Below are 24,346 nucleotides of genomic sequence, written 5' to 3'. Positions count from 1 at the left end.
ACAATAACTGCAAAATTTCTTGTCTTATCGAGTGTTAACAATGCAGCCATTTGTCATGAAACATGTTTTGTCTGTTATTCCACACATCTCTACTGTTCTGTTTTCATAAGGACTTGTGGCGATCAGTGTTCTCATTGTATTCAACAGCAGACAGTATGAAAAACAGGCCAGGATGCTAGTGCAAATTGTGGCTTCTCTAGGCACAGTGAGTGCGACATAACAATGGCTGCCAATGGAACCATTATTAATGAAACTCCCCTCTGAACCTACTCTGGGAAGTTTCATTGATACTGCAGACTTGGTGTTTGGGCAAATGAATGTTGTGCCAACTTCACCTTTTGTGACTACTGCAACAACTGTTTCAACGCCATCACAACACATGCACAACCATTGTGCAAAGTCGAAACCATGTTTGGTTCCACAATTGTGCCAAAGATGCTGTCATTGGCACCAGTTATACCTTACTGTTCGGCTTCCACAGCACATCTGTCATCATATTATACAACACAGCACCCGATCTGTGCCTCAACATAAACTTCCACCTTTCCTTACCAAACAAGTGACATTGTGGTTTGCAACAGTAGAGTCGCTCTTTTCTTTACTGGACATGGCGGGTGACAATTCAAAGTTTGTTATGCTCTTATGCCATCTTGCTGAACATACTGAACTGATTACTGACATATTATGCATCCATTTGACCCATAAGTATGACACCTTGAAGGCAGCCTTGATACAACAGGTTGCTCACACCATGGAGCAATAGGCGCACAGCTTGGTCAGCGGCCTCCTCCTCAACTGAGGTGCCTTTTACATTCCTTGTGAATCTTGTTTTCATGCCAGACCCTGGACGCTGTAGTCATCATCAAACTCTCACCTCAACTAGTAATGATCACACATGAGGCAGAACCATTGGAATAGAAACTCACCCTAGTCAACAGATTCTAAACGGTTATACAGCACAGGCAACACATCAATGTGAGTGAGCCTGCTCCCTTAGTCCTGTCATCCGGCTCGCACCCCGAACAAACTCAATGCCTCCTGACTCATATGTTCTGACATCCTGTATCCCCTCCCAAGTGTTGGATCACAGAACGCATATGGCACCACACTGCTAGCAGAAAATGCTGCATCAGCTGATCCTACTGGCATGTGGCCACACCACTGATGATACTACTTGCAGTTTGGCACCCTGCTCACAAGTGCCAGCAACCCTGCTCTTACTCAAATGACGAACGTGGTCCACAGGTCAGCAATGCCAGCTTATGCCTAACATCAAGTCACCTCTCGTCCACAACCTCAACATCTGCTGAAGGGTGCCTTTATATTCATGATTAACCCACAACTTCCTTGTTGACATGGGTTTACATCTATGCACAGTGCTTTGACAGATGTTGGAACCACATTCTGAAGCTCTTGGGCTGTAGCTGACAACACTTAGCATCCACGTGCACTGTGACTGCAGCTCATGTACGCCTTACGACTCACAGACCAGCTGCACTGCCCTTGTACTTCCTACATCACTGCCGTTGCTGACTTGTGCTGGGGATTGACTTTCTCTGCAGATTTTGACACTACCTAATCTTGACCATGCTATCTTAGTCCATCATGTGATGCATCAGTTGGTCCTGGGGATCCATCATGGGCCACGAACCAGTGCTCACACGCACCTGTGACCTACATCACTGCCAACACCGACTGTTGTTCAACTCTTCACCAGTGCATTGCAACACTGGAATGTATCAGCACACAGGAAAGTCTCCTCAGCCCTGTGACAGTTTGCAGCTCCTATTCTCCATCTATGATGACCTGCATCGACAGTTACAGGAAAAATCTTACACATGTACCCGAGATACTCTGGTGTCTATCACACACTGTGGCTACCTCAGACTATGTGAGGTCAGTCCAGCACTTTCTGCGTTGTCCCTCCTGGTTCAGTAAAGGCATTTCAATCTCCAACACAACACATTGCAGGTTAAGCTCTACCAGTGTCCTATCAGAAATGGTATGACGCATTGCATCATTACAATCTTGGGTCCACACATTCCTCATAAGCTATGGTGCCTCACACCTGCAATCCTTCTCACAGCTAAGGCAGCAATGGATGAACTGAATGGATGCACTGGAGTATTGTTCAACCTTCAGACAGTGCTTGAGCCTCGCCCATAATGTTGGTTGCTAACAAAGATGGTTCGGTCTGCCTCTACAGTGACTGCAGGGCTCTTAATTCCTGCACAGCTACCCATGGTGAATGTCCAAGATTTTCCACATTTGGTCGCAGGGGCTACTATTTTTGATGTGATTGATTAGTGCAAGGCCTATTATCAGATTCCCGTGCATCCAGATGATGTTGCCAAAATGGCTATTATCAAGTCCTTTCCCCTGTTCAAGTTCCTTATCATGCCCTATGGACTGAATAATGCAGCACAAATGTGGGAATGATTCACTGATGCAGTTTTTCAATCCCAAATGTACTTACTCTTACCTAGACGACATCTTCATTTTTTCTGTCGACGTTCAAACCACTAAGATCAGCTCAAACTCATTCTCACTGTGTTCTTTGACACAAGTGGGTGGTCATCAATGAGGAAATATTGTCATTGCAGAAGCCAGACCTAACATTTCTCTGAAACACTTTCAATGCTCATAGGATCAAACCAATACCAGACCATGATGAACTCGTTCACTAGCTGCCACTCCCTGAAACTATCATGACCTTTTCTGGTTTCTGGGAATCCTCAACTTCTACTGATGACACCACACTCCACAGAGGCTCAAGCATCCCTGATCAAAGCCTTAGTGGGCACAAACACACACTACAGTCAATCCACGACATTTTTTCATCTCAATCTCATTCCCCTGCACACAAACTATGTCTGTCATCTGTGTGCAGTGGGCAAAGTTGTTGCTGACTATTCTCATGGGTACACACGATAACTTTCACTCTCGATTACAGCAGACAGGTTGCGGAACAAGAGAGGGACCCCAAAATTTCTGCCTTACTTGATGACAATTCCTTCAGTCTCAAAACTGAATGCTGATCAATTCTTGGTTCAGATGTCAGTATCCTCTGTGGTGTGCCCCATCACCAGCTTTGACTTCTCCTCCCCATACCACTGCAATGCCAGTCTTTGATCATCTCCACAACCTTGCTCATGTTGTTTCAATTGATGATACAGCTTGTCATTGAATGTTTTGTTTGGCCAGGTGTTAGTTGCGATAGCCATCAATGGACACAGGAATGCCTCGAGTGCCAATGTAGTATGGTGGAACACTACACACAAATATCCCTTGGCATTTGAGATACTACTCAGATGCTTCCATCACATACATCTGGATGTTGCTGGACCCTGCCAGAGTCAGAGGAGTATAACTGCCTACTCTCAACAATTGATCACATTTTGCACTAGGTGGAAGCTGTGCTGATCACAGATATCACAGCAGAATCCCAAACCAAGCCTTCATGGCAGTTTGGACCATCACCACTGATCAGAGTCTTCTGTTCGAATATTTGGTCTTCAGTACCCTTTGTAACTTCAGCGTCATCTACCACCATTGTAGTACGGCATCCCATCCCCTGAACAGCCACATCATGGAATGATGGCACTATATGATGGAGATGCCACTCGTGCCATGGGGATGCATGGATTGAGGCTCTTCTTTGGGTGCTTCTTGGTGTCTGAATGGTGTTCAAAGATAACTTATATCACTCATTAGCAGAAATACTCTAAGGTGAGACCCATACACTGCCAGCAGAATGTGTTCTACAGACTCTGGATTTGGCCCTGAAGTCATTCATCCATAAACAGTTCACAGATTGTACATATGTTGTGCCTCGCAATGATGCCATACAGACGGTCTTACAACCACCCTACACTGGGTCGTTCTGAGTGTTGAAGCATGGTCATCACACCTTTAATCTTGACATAAATGGCACTTCTATGATGAGTTCCATCAACAGACTGAAACCTGCATGGGCCTCTTCACTTTAGATGATCCAACTGCTCTTCGGGGTGACAATGCTTGCGATAACTCACCCACATACAACTCACGAACACTGAACCAATGAACGACCATTACAATCGACAACAATTAACTTTTGGTGGAAGCTACTCATGTGGCTCTGGATGCTCCACCTACACCACTCACAACCCAGATCTCCTGCACTTACCCCTAATGCCATCTGTGCTGTTTGCTGCTGTGTTCTCCTGGCTTTCTCAGGCAGACGAGCTTACTATCACCCTGTCAGCTGCCTCTCTGTGCCTCTCATCACTGACAGCTATGCCACTGTTACCAACACCACCCATATACAATCAACCACCATCAATGGAAAACTGCAGAACTGCCTTCAGCATCCACTACCTAATGCTATGATTGGCTCCCTCTGTACCGTTGGTACCCAATATGCAGACAACAGCCACTGATGACTACTGGCAAAGATATCTGCTCGTCGATGTCGACCTCACAACACATCCTCTATTGCTCCAGGGGCAGGAATAGGTGGTGGGGTATGGGGAGGGACAACTCTGTGGGAACATTGCTATTTGTTACAGATAGCTATGCTGGCCAGCATTCCCTTGTGGAGGGGTGGAACATCTGTGACAGATAGTTACTATCAAAAACAGTCTTGATCACAAATTATTTGTTCCAGTGACCGCTTTTGTCCACAACTGTGGTAATCTTCAGACCCATGAGTAAGAACCTCCTTCTGGTGGTAAATCACTACTCGATTTACCTCCAGAAGGAGGTTCTTACTCATTGGTATGAAAATTATCACAGTTGTGGTCAAAACTGGTCACTGGAATAAATAATTTGTGATCAAGACTGTTTTTGACAGTAAATATTCGTAATAACACTGATCACTGCATACTTCCATAATGTAATCAAAAGTAATTGATCTGTGACAGAGACTGGCTGTTCATTCTGAGACATGAAATACTATGTGCTTTGTATTGCATTGTAAGTGAATTAATGCTTTATATTGAAATATTTGTGCCTGGTGTATTATTGGTACATTCCCATATCCTATACATGGGAAACTACATACACAACTAACTTCATGTGCAACACATTTTGCAGACGGTATCCACATGTCTCACTGACTGAACCTGCCAGATTATATCATTGTATGACACACAGTTTAAGAGATATGACATCATAAACATTTAGATGTGTGGAAAACTAGCTTCTGCACAAAACAGAGCACAAATTACCCAGACCATACTCATCCAGTATTTGATATGTGGGCGCTTTGTGACTTCCATCAAACTTAAAACATAATTTCAAACATTTTCAAAATTTTTTCTCATTTCCATGCTTAACATAAAATATCAACCATTTATAAAGTAATCAAAGATTTGAAGCTGTTTTATACATGGAAGTTCAATTTTTTAAAGCTACAGTTGTTTATTGATTATGTAAGGAAGATTACCACAGAGAATGCAGTGTCCAGTTAATCATTATTCCTATGGTATATAGTCTAAAGTAGTCATATCTTTGATGGCAGAAATTCAGTATCAATGAAAATTTTCTGTCCATTAGGGAAAATCTTTCTTTTATGAAGTTTTACATTTTAACAAACATTTGTTCATTTCTCTGTGGATAATTTTCCTTTCTAAAGTCCATAGCTGATTACACTACATGACAGAGCATATGGATTCACTTGATTGTCTGTTGCATTTTCTATCTCAGACTGTGTAGTGTCTCTTGCAGCGGTCTCTCCGCAATATTTTCAGAAATTTTATAAATTATATAACTCAGTACATATCTCGAAATATCTCTTCTTATCTTACCGATTCCTAAACTTTAATATACGATGATTATCAATGCAAAGTAGTTTCAAGCCCTATTATTCCTTGGATCGTCCATTTACTCCATGGAATAGTTTCTCTGCTATCTGTTTTCTCTTATGAAAAGAATGAGGCAATGCTTGCCGATTAGCCGTGAAAGAAGGAGGATGTATATGTGTGTATTGTTGAGCTAGTCACCATCTTGATGAGATTCTGTATGAGAAAGAATTTAATACATGAACTAAACTAAAGTAAGTGTGTTCGCGTATTATTTAACTGATTATTATTGACAGTGTCTGCTTACTACGCTGTGTTGCACGGGATCAGTGGGGAATGTCTGATTTACACTGGACGAACCTGCCGTTTTGTATGCTCAAGATATCCAGTTACTTCAAATAAATAGGCTAACATGGTCTTACCAGCAGATCTCCGGTCTTCTCCATGTGATCACCGAAAGTTAATAATTATTACAAATGTTTTCAGGAGATCAGCTGACAATTTTCGTCGCACCGTGACTTCGAAATTGCTTCACTGCCTTCTGGAATTTAAGTTAAGCTCGATTTAATCAGAATAGAACAGTTTTGAACTGTGTGAATGTGATAAGCCTGCTTTGTGAATGAAAACTCCCTTAACATACGCATGTTTTTACTATCCTGATCAGCGAAGCTAAATCAGGCCGGTGTGAGAGAGGTTATTAAATTTTTTGAGTACCACAAAAAAAATATTAAAACTGCATAGATTCTTGTAATTGGTAGTCAGGATTTTTCTCTTCCTTCAGCCATCAGCTGGAGGAACAGCCATTTCACTATCTTCAGATAAAATTATATATATATATATACAAATGTCTGCTTGTGTCTGTGTATATGTGGATGGATATGTGTGTGTCTGCGAGTATATACCTGTCCTTTTTTCCCCCAAGGTAAGTCTTTCCGCTCCCGGGATTAGAATGACTCCTTACCCTCTCCCTTAAAACCCACATCCTTTCGTCTTTCCCTCTCCTTCCCTCTTTCCTATTGAGGCAACAGTTTGTTGCGAAAGCTTGAATTTTGTGTGTATGTTTGTTTTTGTTTGTGTGTCTGTCGACCTGCTAGCACTTTCATTTGGTAAGTCACATCATCTTTGTTTTTAGGTATATAATGGAGGTACTGTTGCTTGTTGGTGTGTTATGACAGCTGCCACCCATTCCACATCAAACGGTCCCTTCCCTACAGCCTAGGTCTTCGTGGCAAACGAATCTGCTCCAGTCCGGAATCCTTGAACCATTACACCAACAACCTGAAAACAGCTTTTGCATCCCGTAACTACCCTCCCGACCTGGTACAGAAGCAAATAACCAGAGCCACTTCCTCATCTCCTCAAACCCGGAACCTTCCACAGAAGAACCCCAAAAGTGCCCCACTTGTGACAGGATACTTTCCGGGACTGGATCAGATTCTGAATGTGGCTCTCCAGCAGGGATACGACTTCCTCAAATCCTGCCCTGAAATGAGATCCATCCTTCATGAAATCCTCCCCACTCCACCAAGAGTGTCTTTCCGCCATCCACCTAACCTTCGTAACCTCTTAGTTCATCCCTATGAAATCCCCAAACCACCTTCCCTACCCTCTGGCTCCTACCCCTGTAACTGCCCCCGGTGTAAAACCTGTCCCATGCACCCTCCCACCACCACCTATTCCAGTCCTGTAACCCGGAAGGTGTACACGATCAAAGGCAGAGCCACGTGTGAAAGCACCCACGTGATTTACCAACTGACCTGCCTACACTGTGAAGCGTTCTATGTGGGAATGACCAGCAACAAACTGTCCATTCGCATGAATAGACACAGGCAGACAGTGTTTGTTGGTAATGAGGATCACCCTGTGGCTAAACATGCCTTGGTGCACGGCCAGCACATCTTGGCACAGTGTTACACCGTCCGGGTTATCTGGATACTTCCCACTAACACCAACCTGTCAGAACTCCGGAGATGGGAACTTGCCCTTCAGCATATCCTCTCTTCTCGCTATCCGCCAGGCCTCAATCTCCGCTAATTTCTAATTTCAATCTGCCGCCGCTCATACCTCACCTGTCTTTCAACATCATCTTTGCCTCTGTACTTCCGTCCCGACTGACATCTCTGCCCAAACTCTTTGCATTTACAAATGTCTGCTTGTGTCTGTGTATGTGTGGATGGATATGTGTGTGTGTGTGTGCAAGTGTATACCTGTCCTTTTTTCCCCCTAAGGTAAGTCTTTCCGCTCCCGGGATTGGAATGACTCCTTACCCTCTCCCTTAAAACCCATATCCTTTTGTCTTTCCTTCTCCTTCCCTCTTTCCTGACGAGGCAACCGTTGGTTGCGAAAGCTAGAATTTTATGTGTATGTTTGTGTTTGTTTATGTGTCTATCGACCATATATATATATATATATATATGGGAACCTCAGGTATTAAGTATAACTGTTTTTATGTCAGAATTTCAGGAATCAATAGATATAAGTCCACATATCTCCTTCCTGCCAGCTCAAATTTTGCATTACTGAAGAATGGCCTGTATACCAAAACTCATAATATTTATGTCTCTGAGTCTGTAAGACTGTTGCATGGAAATGAAAATATGTAATTTTTTCATTAATGAACCAAACATGGGGAAAAGATATAGACAAATTTTTTTAAAATTAATTGGCGCTCATTTTATGGGCACAGTGTAATTATTTTGAGAATGAACCAATTCCTTATTTCTGTGAGAGTGCCCAAACATGAATGTTAGTATTTCATGCTTTGAGAAACCCTGTGACTGAAGCAATAATTTTAACTTATTGTCAGATAAATAAATTTAAAATATAAATCATCCTATGTTAACCTCAATTAAACATATAAAATCTTGTAATTATAGTGAACATTAATCTAGTGTGTTGCCCTTTTGCGTTTATGACAGCTTGAGCTCTGGAGACCATTTAATTGAGGTATCTGAATGTCTGTGGAGGAATGGTAGCCCCTTTTTCAAGAGCTGCAACCAGACATGGAAGTGACATTGGAGGTTGAGCTCTGGAGCAAAATCATCATTCTAACTCATCCCAATCGTGTTCCATTGGGCTCACAATCTGAGCAGGACAGTCCATTTCAGTGATGTTATTGTCCACAAGCCATTGTTCACGGACACTGCTTGATGACAGCAGATATGAATTCATGCTGATACAAACAGTCAACACCTCCAATGCTATAGCATATGTTCATATCTTTCTACATTTAGCATATTCTGAAGTACAATAAGGGCACCACACCTAACCACAAAAAGACCCCAATACCATAACACCACCTCCTCTGTACTTCACTGTTGACACTGCACATGATGGCAGGCAACATTCTCCAGGCATTCATCAAACCCAAATCACTCCATCACATTGACACAGAGAGTAGTGCAATTCATCACTCCAAGTCACTTCTTTCCATCCATCAATTTTCCAGTGACATCCCTCTTTACATCACCTCAAGTGTCGTTTAGCATTGACTACAAAAATATGTGGCTTGTGAATAGCTGCTTGATCAATTTATCTCTTACTTTTTAACTTCCTACATAAGTCATTAAGCTAGTTTGATGCTGGCAGCATTTTGAAACTCACAAGTGATTCCCTCCGCCAATTCATGCAATTTCCTGCAACCACCTTCTGCAATGCTCGATGGTGCCTGTCCATCAGCACATGAGGTCTGTCGGTTTAGTTGTGGTTCCTTTGAGTTTACTCCTCACAATCACAACACCAATTGTCAACTTGGGCAGTTTTTAAGGGTTGAAATGTCCCTGACGAGCTCTTGTAACTGACCCATTTTACTGTTACTGCTTCTCTACTAACAATGCAATACTCTCCACCTTCTTTTATACTGGCGGATCCACCTCTCATCTTATCTAGTGGTCAATTTCACCTTAGATATAGGGGCATCTTTGTAATTTTGATCAGCTAGTGTATAAAAGCATTTTCAGCTTAGTGTCCTTTTATACTGACTAAAGGTGTTGTATGCCTGATGCTAGTATGTTTTGTGGCTTGTAATAATAACAATCTGCAATTCATTTCCTTCACATAGTCAAATCCAAATAAATACAAGTGGAAACAACAGATACAAATAATGTATCATCCAATCTTCCTAAATAATGCATGTGTGGAATTTCACATAGCAAAGGCACACTTGCATGCAGCTTAAATGTATTTATGTTCATTTAAGTGTAAACCTGAAAGCCACTTTGAAATATTAGCTCTTACAAAGAAAAGAAACAGAATTGTATGGCAATAACATATCTTTCCAAGTATATTAACCAATAACTTGATGAAATTCAGGCAATAGCATCCAATAAATGTTGTGGTGAATTTCAAGCATTGGGTTGGACATTACATTTATTCAATAGGAACAGCAGTGGTATGTGGTTGAGGTCTATTCATTTCCAATAGTCTTCTCTTACACGCACAGAAAGCAAGTAAGTACTGAGATAAGGGTATATCGTGTTGCTGTAATTTATCACTTCTGTCAAGGTACAATGTGACAAACATTTAATAAACTTTATACAATTATGAATACAAACAATGGAAAGTAGACAGCCTTGTGGCACAACATGTAGCTGAACATACCTGCTTGATTTCAATGGCTGCTTCACTACTTGAGCCATCTGGATCCTCCCCTTCATCACCAACTTTCCTCAACAGTTATCCTTACACACATTCTCTACTCAGGTAATTATCCAGTCCTCAACCTCCAGTAACATACTGTCCCTGCACCTCTGTCCTATCATCTCCTCCCCATTCTTGTCTCCCATCCTCTTTGTTTGTCACCCTCTGCCAAATGCACCTGTCCATATTTTCCTGCTCCTTTCCTTTTTGTTCCTTTTTTCCCTACGTCCTTGCCCCACAATGTCCTGACACTGTGCTTGTTGGTGTTCTAGTCCTGCGCACTCCACGAGACGGCATTCACCTCTCCACCCACCCTTACACCACTATCCCTTGCACTTTGCCACCCACTCCAGATTGCTGCTTGCATTCTACATGATAGTTGTATTCTGGTCCAAGCAGCCAGGGTTGGTAGTCAAGTGTGCATGCAGTGTGCTTGCTTGTGTGTATGAATGGTGTGTTTCTCTTTTGCTGATCATGGCAGTGGCTGAAAGCTTTATATAAGTTTCTTTACCTGTCCTCTTTACTTTACAGTTAGTAGAAATTTCTCTTTTCCTTCAGTGTTAATCTACCTGTTTTCACTAATACATAGTTTACCTAGCAGATAAAAAGTTTTGTGAACCATCTCCCATGAAATTAAACAAGTACCCATGACTTATTTATGAGCACATATATTACATTGTACTGAAAAAATTAATAAACATAACAATTTATTTGGTGATTCTAGTGTGCAGTAATAACAACTGTAGTCTGTTAACAGTATCTGAAATCTATTTTGCCTACAAATAACCTTGTCTCCTTATGGTTGCTCATTCTAATTCATAACACAGGATTCATAGGTAGGCACCATGTATTTTATATTAATGTACGCATCATCTCCACCATGTCTTTCCAGAATTTCAAGTGTTTCTTGAATAAGATCGCCAAGATTCTCATGCTTCATTTGAGTATAGTCAATGTCATCACCACAGTTCACTGAAATAAAACATGTCATCACAATATAAAATACTGAGGACATGAAATAAAAAAGCATCAATACATTCTCTGTGTGGATTTGAAAATCAAGTAAATATGTGAAAGATATGAAGTACAAAGCATGTTCAGAAAGTAAGTATACTGTGAGCATAATGGGCTCTGGTTGGCAACACTGGCCACAGCAAGCATGTCAAGAACACAGTAGTGTGTAAACTCATGTTGTGGTGTCCAGTTGTGTGAAAGATGTCAGTAAAAAATCCCACCAAGTGCAAGCCATGTGCTCTGATCCGCTTCCTACTCGCAGATGGAGTGTATCAAAATTTTTTCGCGAGTCAAAATGGTTTACAGTGAAGGTGTTTCAAACACAACGAGTGTGTGTAAGTGGTGTACGGAGTTTGTGGAGGCAGAACAAATGTTCATGATGAACAGATAAGTGGAAGGACTTCCATTTGGACTGACGAGTTGCTAAATAAAATCGTGGAAACTGTTTGTGAAGCTTCTGCAGTGTTTCCACAATTCACCAGAACTCTCTTATAAGAGATACTCACAGAAATATTGGGATACCAGAAACTCTGCAAGATGGGTCCCAGAATAGCTGGCAGAGTAGCACAAAAAATACTGGGTCAGTAGCATCTGCGAGTTTCTAGAGCAACTTGAATTGAAAGGTGAGGATTTTCTAAGCTCTATTGTGACTGGATATAAAACTTGGATGGCTCATTATAAGCCTGAAGCAAAAAGATAAGTCATCACAATGGCATCACACCGATTCCCATCTACCAAGAAATTAAAAACAACAAATTTGGGCAAAAAAATCATGGCCTCTGTGTCTTGGAACCAAAAATGCAGCATTTTGGTTGAATTTCTGCCTCACAGAAAGATCATCAACTCACAATGATACTGTGAGACCCTAAAAGACCTCAAAACAAGCACTCAAAACAAAAGGACAGGAATGCTGACAAGAGGAGTATGCCTGTTGCACAACAACACCTGTCCTCACACAGCCTTACCTTGAAGGTGCTCTTGGACTCATTCGACGGGGATGTTTTGCCCCCCCCCCCCCCCCCCCCCCGCCCACCCCCTCCCCCCGTCTGCCCATCTATACTCCTGGTTCAGCACCTTCAGATTATCATGTTTTCACCTCCCTGACCACACACGAGTGGAATAAATTTTCAGCTGACATGCAGATGCAGAGGGAGGTTCTGAAGTGAGGAAAGGAGCTGGCGGTAGAGTTTTTCAAGGAGGGCATAAAGAAGCTGACACCACGGCACATCACATGCACTGAATGAAATAGGATTTATGTGGGAAAATAGGCAACAAGTGTATCAACAATATCCTGTACTTTTTTCAATCACACTTTTTCTACGAGAAAATAAAAATCTGGTACACTTAGTTTCTGAACATGCCTTGTACGATTTAGTGCTAGATATTTAGTAACTTATTTTACAAATTGTTCGTTAAGACCACAATAGCTAGTTTTAGCTATAGGCAATACCAGTTTGTATTTTGCAGACAGACAAGTTTGGGATTATATAATAATGAATTTCTGTATGTTCATTAAATCTGACACTGTGACTACCACACTCTATTCTGTACTTTATTGAGTCGGGTGCAAACAGGTTTCAAATGATGCCATGCAAAGTTACAAATGGCTAAGATGATGGTTTATGTGAAAATAATGCTAATGAGAAAAAACTTTCATTGCTTATACTTTTGTGTCATTAGAGACCATGTTAAGCAATATTTATACGTTATTGGAGATCATCTTTGTTGTTCGGTATTCTTTCCATGATTTCCTGCCCCATTTTATCTCTATGGCCAATGTTCTGCCTGTCTTCTTTGTGGTAGACTTTGGAGCTGTTGATAAAGTATTTGTACTTTATTTGATACGAAATTCTCCACTTGGCTTAATTCTACTTTTCTAGTTATTCAGAGAGTTTAACTTTCATACAGATACGCTGTTTCGATAAGTGAATTATAGTGTTTAAGTTCAGTTTGTTTTAATGTAGAATCATTCAAGTAAAGGTTGCACATTCCACAAGTAGAAGCAGCCATATTATCTCATCTGATGACGTTAATTTCTCCTGTATTAGTTTTAATCATGTCAGTCAAGATATGACCACTGCTGCTTTTTGTGAAACATACAACCTTCACTTGAAGAATTTGACAGGGTGGTCCATAGTTGTGGAACAACCCTGCTAAGAGAAAAAAGGTGAACAAACAGAAATGTACAGCCAGATAATGTGAGAGACAAAAGGGAGAATAACCTATGAGGTTATGTTACCAACATGGAGAACATTTTGTAATCTGCCACCCTGGATGCTACTCAAATGGATAGGGGATCATGTGACACAGAGAACTACACGACAAAAACAGTAGTGTATTTCATTTGAGCACAGCTCTATCCATTCTTAAGTTATGTCTCATATTGCACAGAACAATACAAATGCTATTTATAATGTATAAAGGCTACAGGATGTGCTTGACATCTCAGCATATTGTACGGTTGTAGTTATCTCTGGTATCTATTCCTAATGGTCTTTAAACCACACATGTACCAGAATGTGAGCACAAGCATAAAAAATGTGCTTCCTGAGATGTACAAGGTTTTAGACTTTCACTGCATACACAACTGCCTTCACATGTACTGACGGATAGAAATCTAATACCAAATTTTGAACGAAAGACCAATGCCAGCCACAACTGTGCACGAAAATAATCCATTGGTGAAAGATGAACATTTGTGCCAGACTAGGACATGTATCCATATCTCCTGCTTAATATGAGCAATTGCCTTATCTGCCCTGGCCAACAAGACATGCTTCCTGTATGACTCAAATTCTCAACTTGTCTCACACTAGTAGTGTCCACACTGTCCATTCACCCACTTGTTCACAGTGAGGCTTGTATTCCTGCAAGAGACTCAGGCCCTGTTATGCATCCATGTGTGTTTTTAAGACATGTCCGACAGTACAGACACCACACAGTTGTTGATACAGTGGCTGTATCAAGTACAGTGGCCCGGCTGTCTGGCCGAGTTGCGAGTTGGTTAAGGCATCTACTTGCATTAAGAGGGAGTCATGTTCTGGTCCAGAGCAAATTTTCAACTGTCACTATCAAATTATTTCAATGGTGTTGGTTGTTCGTGTTGGTTGTTCCTTCAAAAATTGATATTTTTGACCATTGTCTCAACAAATGTGTGGTGTCTATTCTGTCAGACATGTTCACTTGAGAAAAGAGATGGAACAGCCACCCTGTGTTTACCTTCAGAAAATTAAACTGTAGTACTACTGATAGACATATTTAGAATGAAAAAAAAAAAGCTGTTCCTAGTGGGCAGCCTCTTCAAGGTAAGCATGGAACACCCTTTCATGTCTCTTTGTAATTTTATAAGTACTTTATCAATAATGGTTTAAAATCATTATGTTAAAAGTAAAGAGATGATTGTAAATGAACACAACAATGGAGAACAAACACAGCATTGTGAGAGTGTCTCAGCAGTCAAAATGGGCAGAGTGTTCTGTGAAAGAGAACTGATATTTTAAATAGATAAAATAGATACCCTGTTTGCTTTTGGGATACGTAGAACATGTCTTACGGCCAGGAGATCACAAGATTGTCTTATTCCCATTATTTGCTAGCTCATTTAGCATTAAATAGGGTGCAGATGTAGCCTTCTGCTACAAACATGGACTAGCTTTAAAACATCATTCAAAAATATATGGTGAAACCTATAGACCATCGGCATCCATCCTACATTTTTCTGCTCTGGGCATTGTCTTTTCAAATGCTAAATATTGTGCCCAACTTTGGCTAAACAGCCAATTAGCACAAAATAATCAATGTTTGAAAATATAATACAATGTGGACAGATAGAAAATATACTTACCAAGCAGCGGCAGGAGAAAACACGTACAAAATATAAATAAATGTGCAAGCTTTCAGCTTCCACTGGCTTTATATCCTGTGTGAAGAGCTGAAGGGAAAGGAAGAGGGATGAAGAAATGAACTTACAAGGTTTAGGAAATGGGGAGAGGTTTGGAAAAGTGGCTCAGAACGCTGGGGCAGGGGAGACTTATTTGACAGGATGAGAGGGAAAGACTGATTACTGGTGCCTCCAACAGATGAGACTTGAAAACCTGAGAACTTACAGGTGAATGAGAGGATAGTAAGCAAGATAGAGATTACTGGAAAAGCATTTTGCAAGAGCAGAAACCTAAGTGCCTTATACCTGGTAGACTGGGGAGGGGCAGGAAGTAATAGACAGATTGGAAAATAAAAGATTTAGAAAAAATAAGTTGTAGTTACAAAAAAGAAATGGTTAGCCCGCAGAAACTAACATGAATTTTGACCTTCTGGGAGACAAAAACCAAGCACATGTGATGCCAGTTCCCATCTGCGTAATTCTGAGGAAGTGGTGACACGGGAAAGAACTCAGATGGCACATGTGGTGAAACAGGCACTGAAATCATGACTGTTATGTTGTAGAGTGTGCTCTGCAACAGGACATCATTTGTTACCAGTATACACCCTCTGATTATGTCCATACATTCAAAATGATAACATGGTGGTAGCTGTACCATGGTACAAGACTGAACAGTGTTTGCATGTGTTCACAGGTGGCTCTACCTTTCATAAAATATGTTTCACCAGTTACAGGGCTGGCATAGGCGGTGGTACAAGGGTGCATCAGGCAAGTCTTACAGGGGAACAGTCACAGGGTTAGGAGCCTTAGAGTAGAGAAGAGGGTGCGGTAGGAGCAGGGGGTATGATCAAGATATTGCAGAGATTGGGAGGCAGGGGGAGGGGAGGGTGCACATAAGACTATTTTAGTTGTGATTAACTTCTAATGGCAGGGGTTCACAGTCACTTAGAACTTTTTAAAAACTTCATTTTCGTCATTGACTATATCAAGTATTAGTTTCATAATTTCAATTTTGGTCTTAGAGCCATTATCAAGTGGTGTGCTGCAAACATATCTTCACGCCAGTTGTCTCTGTTTAAATTTAAACAAGGTAAAAGGACAATGGTTTCTTGAAATTTATGTTGAGGAAGTTCACACTGTTATAGGGTTCAGATACAATTGTGACGTGTAAATATCAAAGGATTTTTAGAGTGAGACAAGAGGCCGAGTAGTTTTCAGCAGATCACTTGACAATGACCCTATGGTTGAAACTGCTTTTGTGAAAATAAATACTTAGTACAGTCAATGGTGAAAATAATGTCTTTTAAAAATATTCTAGGTGTGGTGGACAAAATGTCAAGCAAAATGGACCTCATTTCAGGGCAAGATTTTAGGAATTCATAGCCTTGTCGATTAATATATTCAAGACCAGAACAGTGCTGAGTGACAAGAGGTGTACTTCCTAATTGGTTTTTGGAGGATCAGCAGTGCCAGGCTTGGATGTTATGGCCCAGGAAAGCTGCTTTCGAATTAGACTGTGGGATAATTGCACACCGTGAAAGCTGAGGAAGAGGGCATATGAACAAATATGTTTGCCTCGAATGCCAAGGCTACATGAGAGGAAGTGTTTGACATGCCAACAATAGCAACTGTCAACATGTGAGTACTGTTGTTGTTTGCAGCTTAAATGTGAATAAGGATGAAGTCAATGTCAAGGAAAATGGCATGTGATGCAGAAAAAGAACTTGCGAAATTTAATTGGAGACTGTTTTCAGAGATTCCAAAAATTTCAACAGATCAGCCTCAACATGAGCCCATATGGCAAAGATGTCATCAATGTGTCTAATCGAAACTAGGGGCTGAGGGTTATGGATCCCAGGAAAGTGCTCTCCATGTGATCCTTGAAATGATGGCATAGGAAAGGGCCTATCATGGTTCCCATGGCCGTACCCTGTGGTGAAATGTATCACTTTGGTAAAGTGATATGTGATGACATACTGTTTGGGAGTTAGCTTTTCTGTTTGTGCATGTATTCTGATTTGGTTGAATGCTTTGCATCTTCAAGATGGAGTGACATGAGCAGTTTTTGCTACATGTTACAGTGCTAGCTGGTTAGGCAGTTTATTCTGTGCCTTGACATTCCTATGAGATGTGCTGTGGAATAGAGAAGACTGTGACAGTTAGAGTAACCTCAAGGAAGAGAATTTACCATTATTGTCACAGTTCTGCATGGAGTTGTAGTGATTGTATGTCAGAGAAGAGTTAATGTCCTATAATTGTCTGTACATGAGTTGCACGTGAAGACATTCCATATAATATAACAAGGGTCAGTATATTCACATTTACAAAAAAGGACTTTCCAACATTTAGTAGAAAGTTGGATTTGAGAAAACTTCATAACTGCCAGTGCAGGAGAAAATTCAGACATGTAGCATTCCGCAGTGACTAAGAATTCCGCATGGTTGTTCTGACCACTGAAGTAAAAGGCAGAAGGTCAGAATTAATGATTAATGGAAACTGAAAATTTGTTCACAAACTCTCACACACAACACAGAACACCTAATACTGACTCATAGTTATATGACAGCACTGAGTAACACTTCTGTGCCGGAAAAGGGAAGAAAATTGAACGAGAATAATAAATTAAATATGAACTAAGAATAAAGTAACAATTTTGTCCTTATAAACATGATTGATAGCCAAGATTATGGTGCAGTGCAAAAGCCATTACTAGTACTGTAGTGAAAATCAATTAAAAAGAACTGAGTAGCCAATGAGCAATCATTAAATTTGTCAGCTATAATTATGTGAAAGAAGTATTTAATAAAGCCATGAGTTGAAAGATCATCCACTACAACTTCTGAGGACTTCAATTGAATGGGTGAGTTGGAAAGGAGGTCATGTCCTAGAACGCAAATATTTCAAGAGAGACAAAAACCTGTTTTACTATACAATGAGTTTAAGATGGTGTCATGGAGTTTCCATGTACCAATTGGCCCCATGAAGAAACAATATACACCATTACAACATAGTTTAGCTACTGACTGTGATCAATAATAGAGTCTGAATTTACTAGAGATGATCTCTTTCGGAACCAGATGATGATGATGAGGCAACAAGCATTCTGTTTGCAGTGGAAGTATTGCATTATGCTAGTTTATTTCCATTAGAACTGCTGATAGCCTTGGGAGAGCCAGCCCTAACAAAACTCTACCATCTGGTGAGCAAGATGTATGAGACAGGCGAAATATCCTCAGACTTCAAGAAGAATATAATAATTCAAATCCCAAAGAAAGCAAGTGGTGACAGGTGTGAAAATTACTGAACTATCAGTTTAATAAGTCATGGCTGCAAAATACTGACACAAATTCTTTACAGACAAATGGAAAAACTGGTAGAAGCTGACCTTGGGGAAGATCAGTTTGGATTCTGTAGAAATGTTGGAACACGTGAAGCAATACGGACCCTATGACTTACTTTAGAAGACAGATTAAGGAAAGGCAAACCTACATTTCTAGCATTTGTAGACTTAGAGAAATCTTTAGACAATGTTGACTGGAATGCTCTCTTTCAAATTGTGAAGGTGGCAGGGCTCAAATACAGGGATTGAAAGGCTATCTATAATTTATACAGAAACCAGATGGCAGTTATGAGAGTCGAGGGGCATGAAAGGGAAGCAGTGGTTGGGAAGGGAGTGAGACAGGGTTGTAGTTTATCCCCGATGTTATTCAATCTATACATTGAGCAAGCAGTAAGAGTGGCAAAGAAAAATTTGGAGAAGGAATTAAAATCCATGGAGAAGAAATAAAAACTTTTGAGGTTTGCCAGTGACATTGTAGTTCTGTCAGAGACAGCAAAGGATCTGGAAGAGTAGTTGAACAGAATGGACAGTGTCTTGAAAGGAGGCTATAAGATGAATATCAACAAAAACAAAATGAGGATGATGGAATGTAGTCTAATTAAATCAGGTGATGCCGAAGGAATTAAATTAGGAAATGAGACGCTTAAAGTAGTAGATGAGTTTAGCTAATTGGGAAGCAAAATAACTGATGATGGTCGAAGTAAGGAGGATATAAAATGTAGACTGGCAATGAAAAGAAAAGCATTTCTGAAAAAGAGAAATTTAAGAGTATCCACGTTCAGATGTGAAACGTGGACGATAAATAGTTTAGACAAGAAGAGAATAGAAGCTTTCGAAATGTGATGCTACACAAGAATCCTGAAGATTAGATGGGTAGATCACGTAACTAATGAGGAGGTACTGAACAGAATTGGGGAGAAGAGGAATTTGTGGCACAACTTATCTAGAAGAAGGAATTGTTTTTTAGGACATATTCTGAGGCATCAAGAGATCACCAATTTAGTATTGGAGAGCAGCGTGGGGGGTAAAAATCGTAGACGGAGACCAAGAGATGAATACAATACGCAGATTCAGAATGATGTAGGTTGGAGTAGTTACTTGGAAATGAAGAAGCTTTAACAGGATAGAGTAGCACGTAGAGCTGCATCAAACCAATCTCTGGACTGAAGACCACAACAACAACAACAACAACAACAACATTACTTATATTCATCATAGCAATAAAAGAGCGCATTATGAGCACACAGATTTATTCATAGTTTCAAAATACAGCCAGAAGCAAAATATAGCAAAGCAGGCAACGGTGGGTGAACTTTATCTCTAACTTGTTTATCCCTCTCTCCCTACTGGCAGATACTGTTATAAAATGGTTTCCACTCATCAAGTATGTACTATAGAATTTTCTTTACATCATCCATTGATGTAACATTGATGATCTACCTGTACCAAAGGGTGTAATACTTGGTGAACATGGTTTTAATGTTGAATGGGTTAGTGAAATAGTAAATAGTTATTGTAATGGAAATGCTATTACTGAAATTTGCCCTGAGGTAGAAGCAGAATCACGGGTTTTTATGGGAGGTGATTAATACTTGCTTTCTAGAGAAACAGTTCAGCAGTATTTGGATAGATGAAAGGCAGAGTACATTAAAAAAAATTAACTCTATTAAGAGAAGCCAATGTATCAATGTTGAAATGTTTATTACTCATTGTGTTCATTTTAAGAAATTTTGTAGGGATTATAATGTATGTTGTTTAGATATAATTGTTATTTTGGGAGTATGTAAAAACATGCCATTATATATATGTTGACCATCAGATTTACTGCTACACAAGAGGATTCTGATGACTGTATTTTTAAGAGCAATCGTGCCAGGGTGTATGAAGAAAGCAAATGTGGGGCAATGCATTGTTCTTAGTATGGCTAGGAAACTTGCACCCAGAGCCCGGTTGAGCTGATCGAAGTTCATGTCATTTTATAAGAGGAAATATATGTGTAATTAAAAAAAATAGTGATGAGTGTAATAATAATATACTCTATGAGCTGGGACTTTGGGTATCTGCTGAAAAATAGCAGATAATTTATCTCTTTAAATAAAATGTTTATCAGTTGTGAAGTCTGTGGAGGTAATCGGATTCTGAGTTGGTTCATTATCAGGAATCTATATTTGTTTGAAATTTTGTCTGTTCACTTTGCTCTGTGCTTTAACGTCTTTCACTTGTGAGCTGATGCAGTGGAAACATGGTAAACCAGATTGGGGTTCAGTAGCCTGATCACTGGGAAGCCATGGGATCACAGTTACAGGCAACTGCTTATTTGGGTAATTTTTTTTAAATATTTGTCAGGGCATGGCTTGCCTGATGAAGAGTACAATGCACTGGCGACTGTACTTCTATGCAAGAGGGGTGGTCTTGCCAATGCCAGATGGAGCTGGAACTCAAGGAGTTGGTCCGTACTGTGGAAGCAACTGGGAGACTGCAGTGAGGCCATAACCAGTGAAGTGATGTGCTATAACATGGAGAATTGAAGATAGGCAATTCTATTAAAATTGAGCTGATTGATGCCCCCACAGAGATAAATTATAATTGAATTTATAAACATGCTTAAAATGTAGACATCACTTAAGAGTTTAGATGTTTACTAACCTACATATAACTTTTATTTCAGTGTTGAATTGTTCGCCACATGAAGTTTCTATTCACACTGTGGCACATTTGTGTGTGTGTGTGTATTTTGTATGGGACTGGATGTTTTGGTGCTACTTTGTGCAGCCATCACTGGGGTAACACATTCATGACATGGGGGTCCTGTAAGATAACAGGTGGCAGTGTCGTATGATAATATATATCACAGCTGTAGTAGCACCATCTGCTGGAACATATGTACTGTGGGAAATTTCGCAAATAATTTTCTGATGAGGGAAAACAGTGATTTAGAAAAAATATGTGTCAAGACAAGTCATCCACAATGAGACAGTTCTACTTCAACCCATGTAAGATTTGACCATGTTTTGAATGAGAGTCAGAAATTGGCATATACATATATAAACAGAAAAATAACATTTGAATAATGCTGTGTCAAAATGGAAGCTGTAAATATAATAAGACTCTTGACTAGTGTATGTGAATTCTGGGGATCTAATGATCCAAAAACAAAAAAAGTTAATTTTATAACAATTATGAACTGAATATTTTCAATTTTATGATAAATAATTTTAGTGGATATGAATTAAATGTTAAATATAAATGACCTTTTGTGACTAAATGTGGTTGGCTGTAGATGGGAGTTTTGACTAGTGTAGTGGTCACATGACTAATGGAGCTGAGAGTGTGCAGGGAAGTTTTTGGAGTCTTTTGCTGGTGGATGCTGATAGAGTAAGGCTTGTTAGGTGGGAAAGTGCTGCTTCGGCATGTGAGCTGAGTACAGCTTGACATAAGGACTGAAATACCAGTAGCCGGTTGTCTTTTGAGCACTACATAACAATCTTTTTTGGATTTGGATATACATAATTTACCTGCAAACTGCTTTCCATGCACTGGCAGTCACATGACCAGTTCAATTTGTATATGGTATGACATCGAGCTAATGGATCTTTGAATGTGAACTATTGTCATTAAATGTTTTCAAAAGGATTAATGTGTTTGTTTTCATAACTGACTGACTGAGATTCATTGACCACTTGATAAACTCATAACATGCTGATCTGGGTGTAAATGCAACGATGGGCGCTCCCCTCAGTAGATGAGCCATCAGCTGATTTTAGTTTGTTCATTTGCCCTTTGGTGTGAAAAAAGCATTGATCCCTGTTATTGGAGTCTGATAGGCATGACAGGTGTCTATTAGTGCACGCTATTGCCCCCAGCATGTGCAAAGTGTATAAATGAAAGGTGAATATGAGAGAGAAACTGCTTGCTCCCATCATGTATGCTGTACCCTCATAAGGGAATGTACAGAGGCGCTAAAAGACAAGCAACACAACATATTCTCCCAGGAGTGTACAGATGTAATGAAGTTGATGGTGGGATATTCGAGCATTTATTGTGAACTGTATAACAGCTGTAATGTGATGTGTGCAACAACACCTAGAGGTGTTAAAAACATATTTCAATTGATACTTTGTGAATGTTTACTAACTACTGTACATGTTTAACCCTGGCAATGTACTAATAATACTGGCATATGTCCAAAGGAGGTTTTATGCTTCAGATTATCATTCTTGTCATATTCCTAAATACTGATCATTCCTCCTAGACACTCTGTATGCAGGGTGGTCCATTGATCGTGACCGGGCCAAATATCTCACGAAATAAGCGTCAAACGAGAAAACTACAGAGAACGAAACTCGTCTAGCTTGAAGGGGGAAACCAGATGGCGCTACGGTTGGCCTACTACATGGCGCTGCCATAGGTCAAATGGATATCAACTGCGCTTTTTTAAAATAGGAACCCCCATTTTTTATTACATATTTGTGTAGTACGTAAAGAAATATGAATGTTTTAGTTGGACCACTTTTTTTGCTTTGTGATAGATGGCACCGTAATAGTCACAAATGTATAAGTACATGGAATCACATAACATCCTGCCAGTGGGGACGGTATTTGCTTCGTGATACATTACCTTGTTAAAATCGACCGTTTACCAATTTCAGAAAAGGTTAATATCGTGTCGATGTATGGCTATTATGTTCAAAATGCCCAACGGGCGTGTGCTATGTATGCTGCTCGGTATCCTGGATGACATCATCCAAGTGTCCGGACCGTTCACTGCATAGTTACATTATTTAAGGAAACAGGAAGTGTTCAGCCACATGTGAAACGTCCACAAGGACCTGCAACAAATGATGATGACCAAGTAGGTGTTTTAGCTGCTGTTGCGGCTAATCCGCACATCAGTAGCAGACAAATTGTGCGAGAATCGGGAATCTCAAAAACGGCGGTGTTGAGAATGCTACATCAACATCGATTGCACCAGTACCATATTTCTCTGAACAAAGAATTGTATGGCAATGACTTTGAACATCGTGTACAGTTCTGCCACTGGGCACAAGAGAAATTACTGGACGATGACAGATTTTTTGCATGCGTTTTATTTATCTACGAAGTGTCATTCACCAACAGGGGTAACATAAACCAGCATAATATGCATTATTGGGCAACAGAAAATCCGCGATGACTGCGACAAGTGGAACATCAGTGACCTTGGCCAGCCAGTGTGGCCGAGTGGTTCTAGGCACTGCAGTCCGGAACCGCGTGACCGCTACGGCCGCATGTTCGAATCCTGGCTCGGGCATGGATGTGTGTGATGTCCTTCGGTTAGTTAGGTTTAAGTAGTTCTAAGTTTAGGGGACTGATGACCTCAGATGTTAAGTCCCATAGTGCTCAGAGCCATTTCAACCATCAGTGACCTTGGCGGATTAATGTATGGTGCGGTGTAGCATTATGGGAGGAAGGATAATTGGCCCCATTTTATCAATGGCAATCTAAATGGTGTAATGTATGCCTATGTAATGTTCTACTGATGTTGCTACAAGATGTTTTACTGCATGACAGAATTGCGATGTATTTCCGACATGATGGATGTCCGGCACATAGCTCGCATGCGGTTGAAGCGGTATTGAATAGCATATTTCACAACAGGTGGATTGGTCATCGAAGCACCATATGATGGCCCGCACATTCACTGGATCTGAC

General features: G+C 40.4%; 1 protein-coding gene across 3 annotated transcripts in view; it reads right to left on the bottom strand.

Moving 5' to 3' along the window:
* LOC126153681 (parkin coregulated gene protein homolog) overlaps nucleotides 1-24,346 on the bottom strand; it is a 146,540-nt gene that overhangs the window by 32,308 nt on the left and 89,886 nt on the right. The window contains exon 4 of one of the 3 annotated variants that reach the window (XM_049916097.1): nucleotides 10,245-11,393. The exons of 1 other annotated variant lie outside the window; for it this stretch is intronic. In XM_049916097.1, the coding sequence (XP_049772054.1) occupies nucleotides 11,233-11,393 (161 nt within the window). In that variant the 3' untranslated portion in view covers nucleotides 10,245-11,232. Of the gene's footprint in view, nucleotides 1-10,244; nucleotides 11,394-24,346 lie in introns of those variants that run through there. One more of the 3 variants, XR_007532077.1, reaches the window with a different exon arrangement.

This window comes from Schistocerca cancellata, chromosome 1, assembly GCF_023864275.1.
Source record: "Schistocerca cancellata isolate TAMUIC-IGC-003103 chromosome 1, iqSchCanc2.1, whole genome shotgun sequence".
Lineage (NCBI taxonomy): Eukaryota > Metazoa > Arthropoda > Insecta > Orthoptera > Acrididae > Schistocerca > Schistocerca cancellata.
The sequence above is the reverse complement of the archived record's forward strand: the minus strand, read 5'-3'. Positions and strand labels throughout refer to the sequence as shown.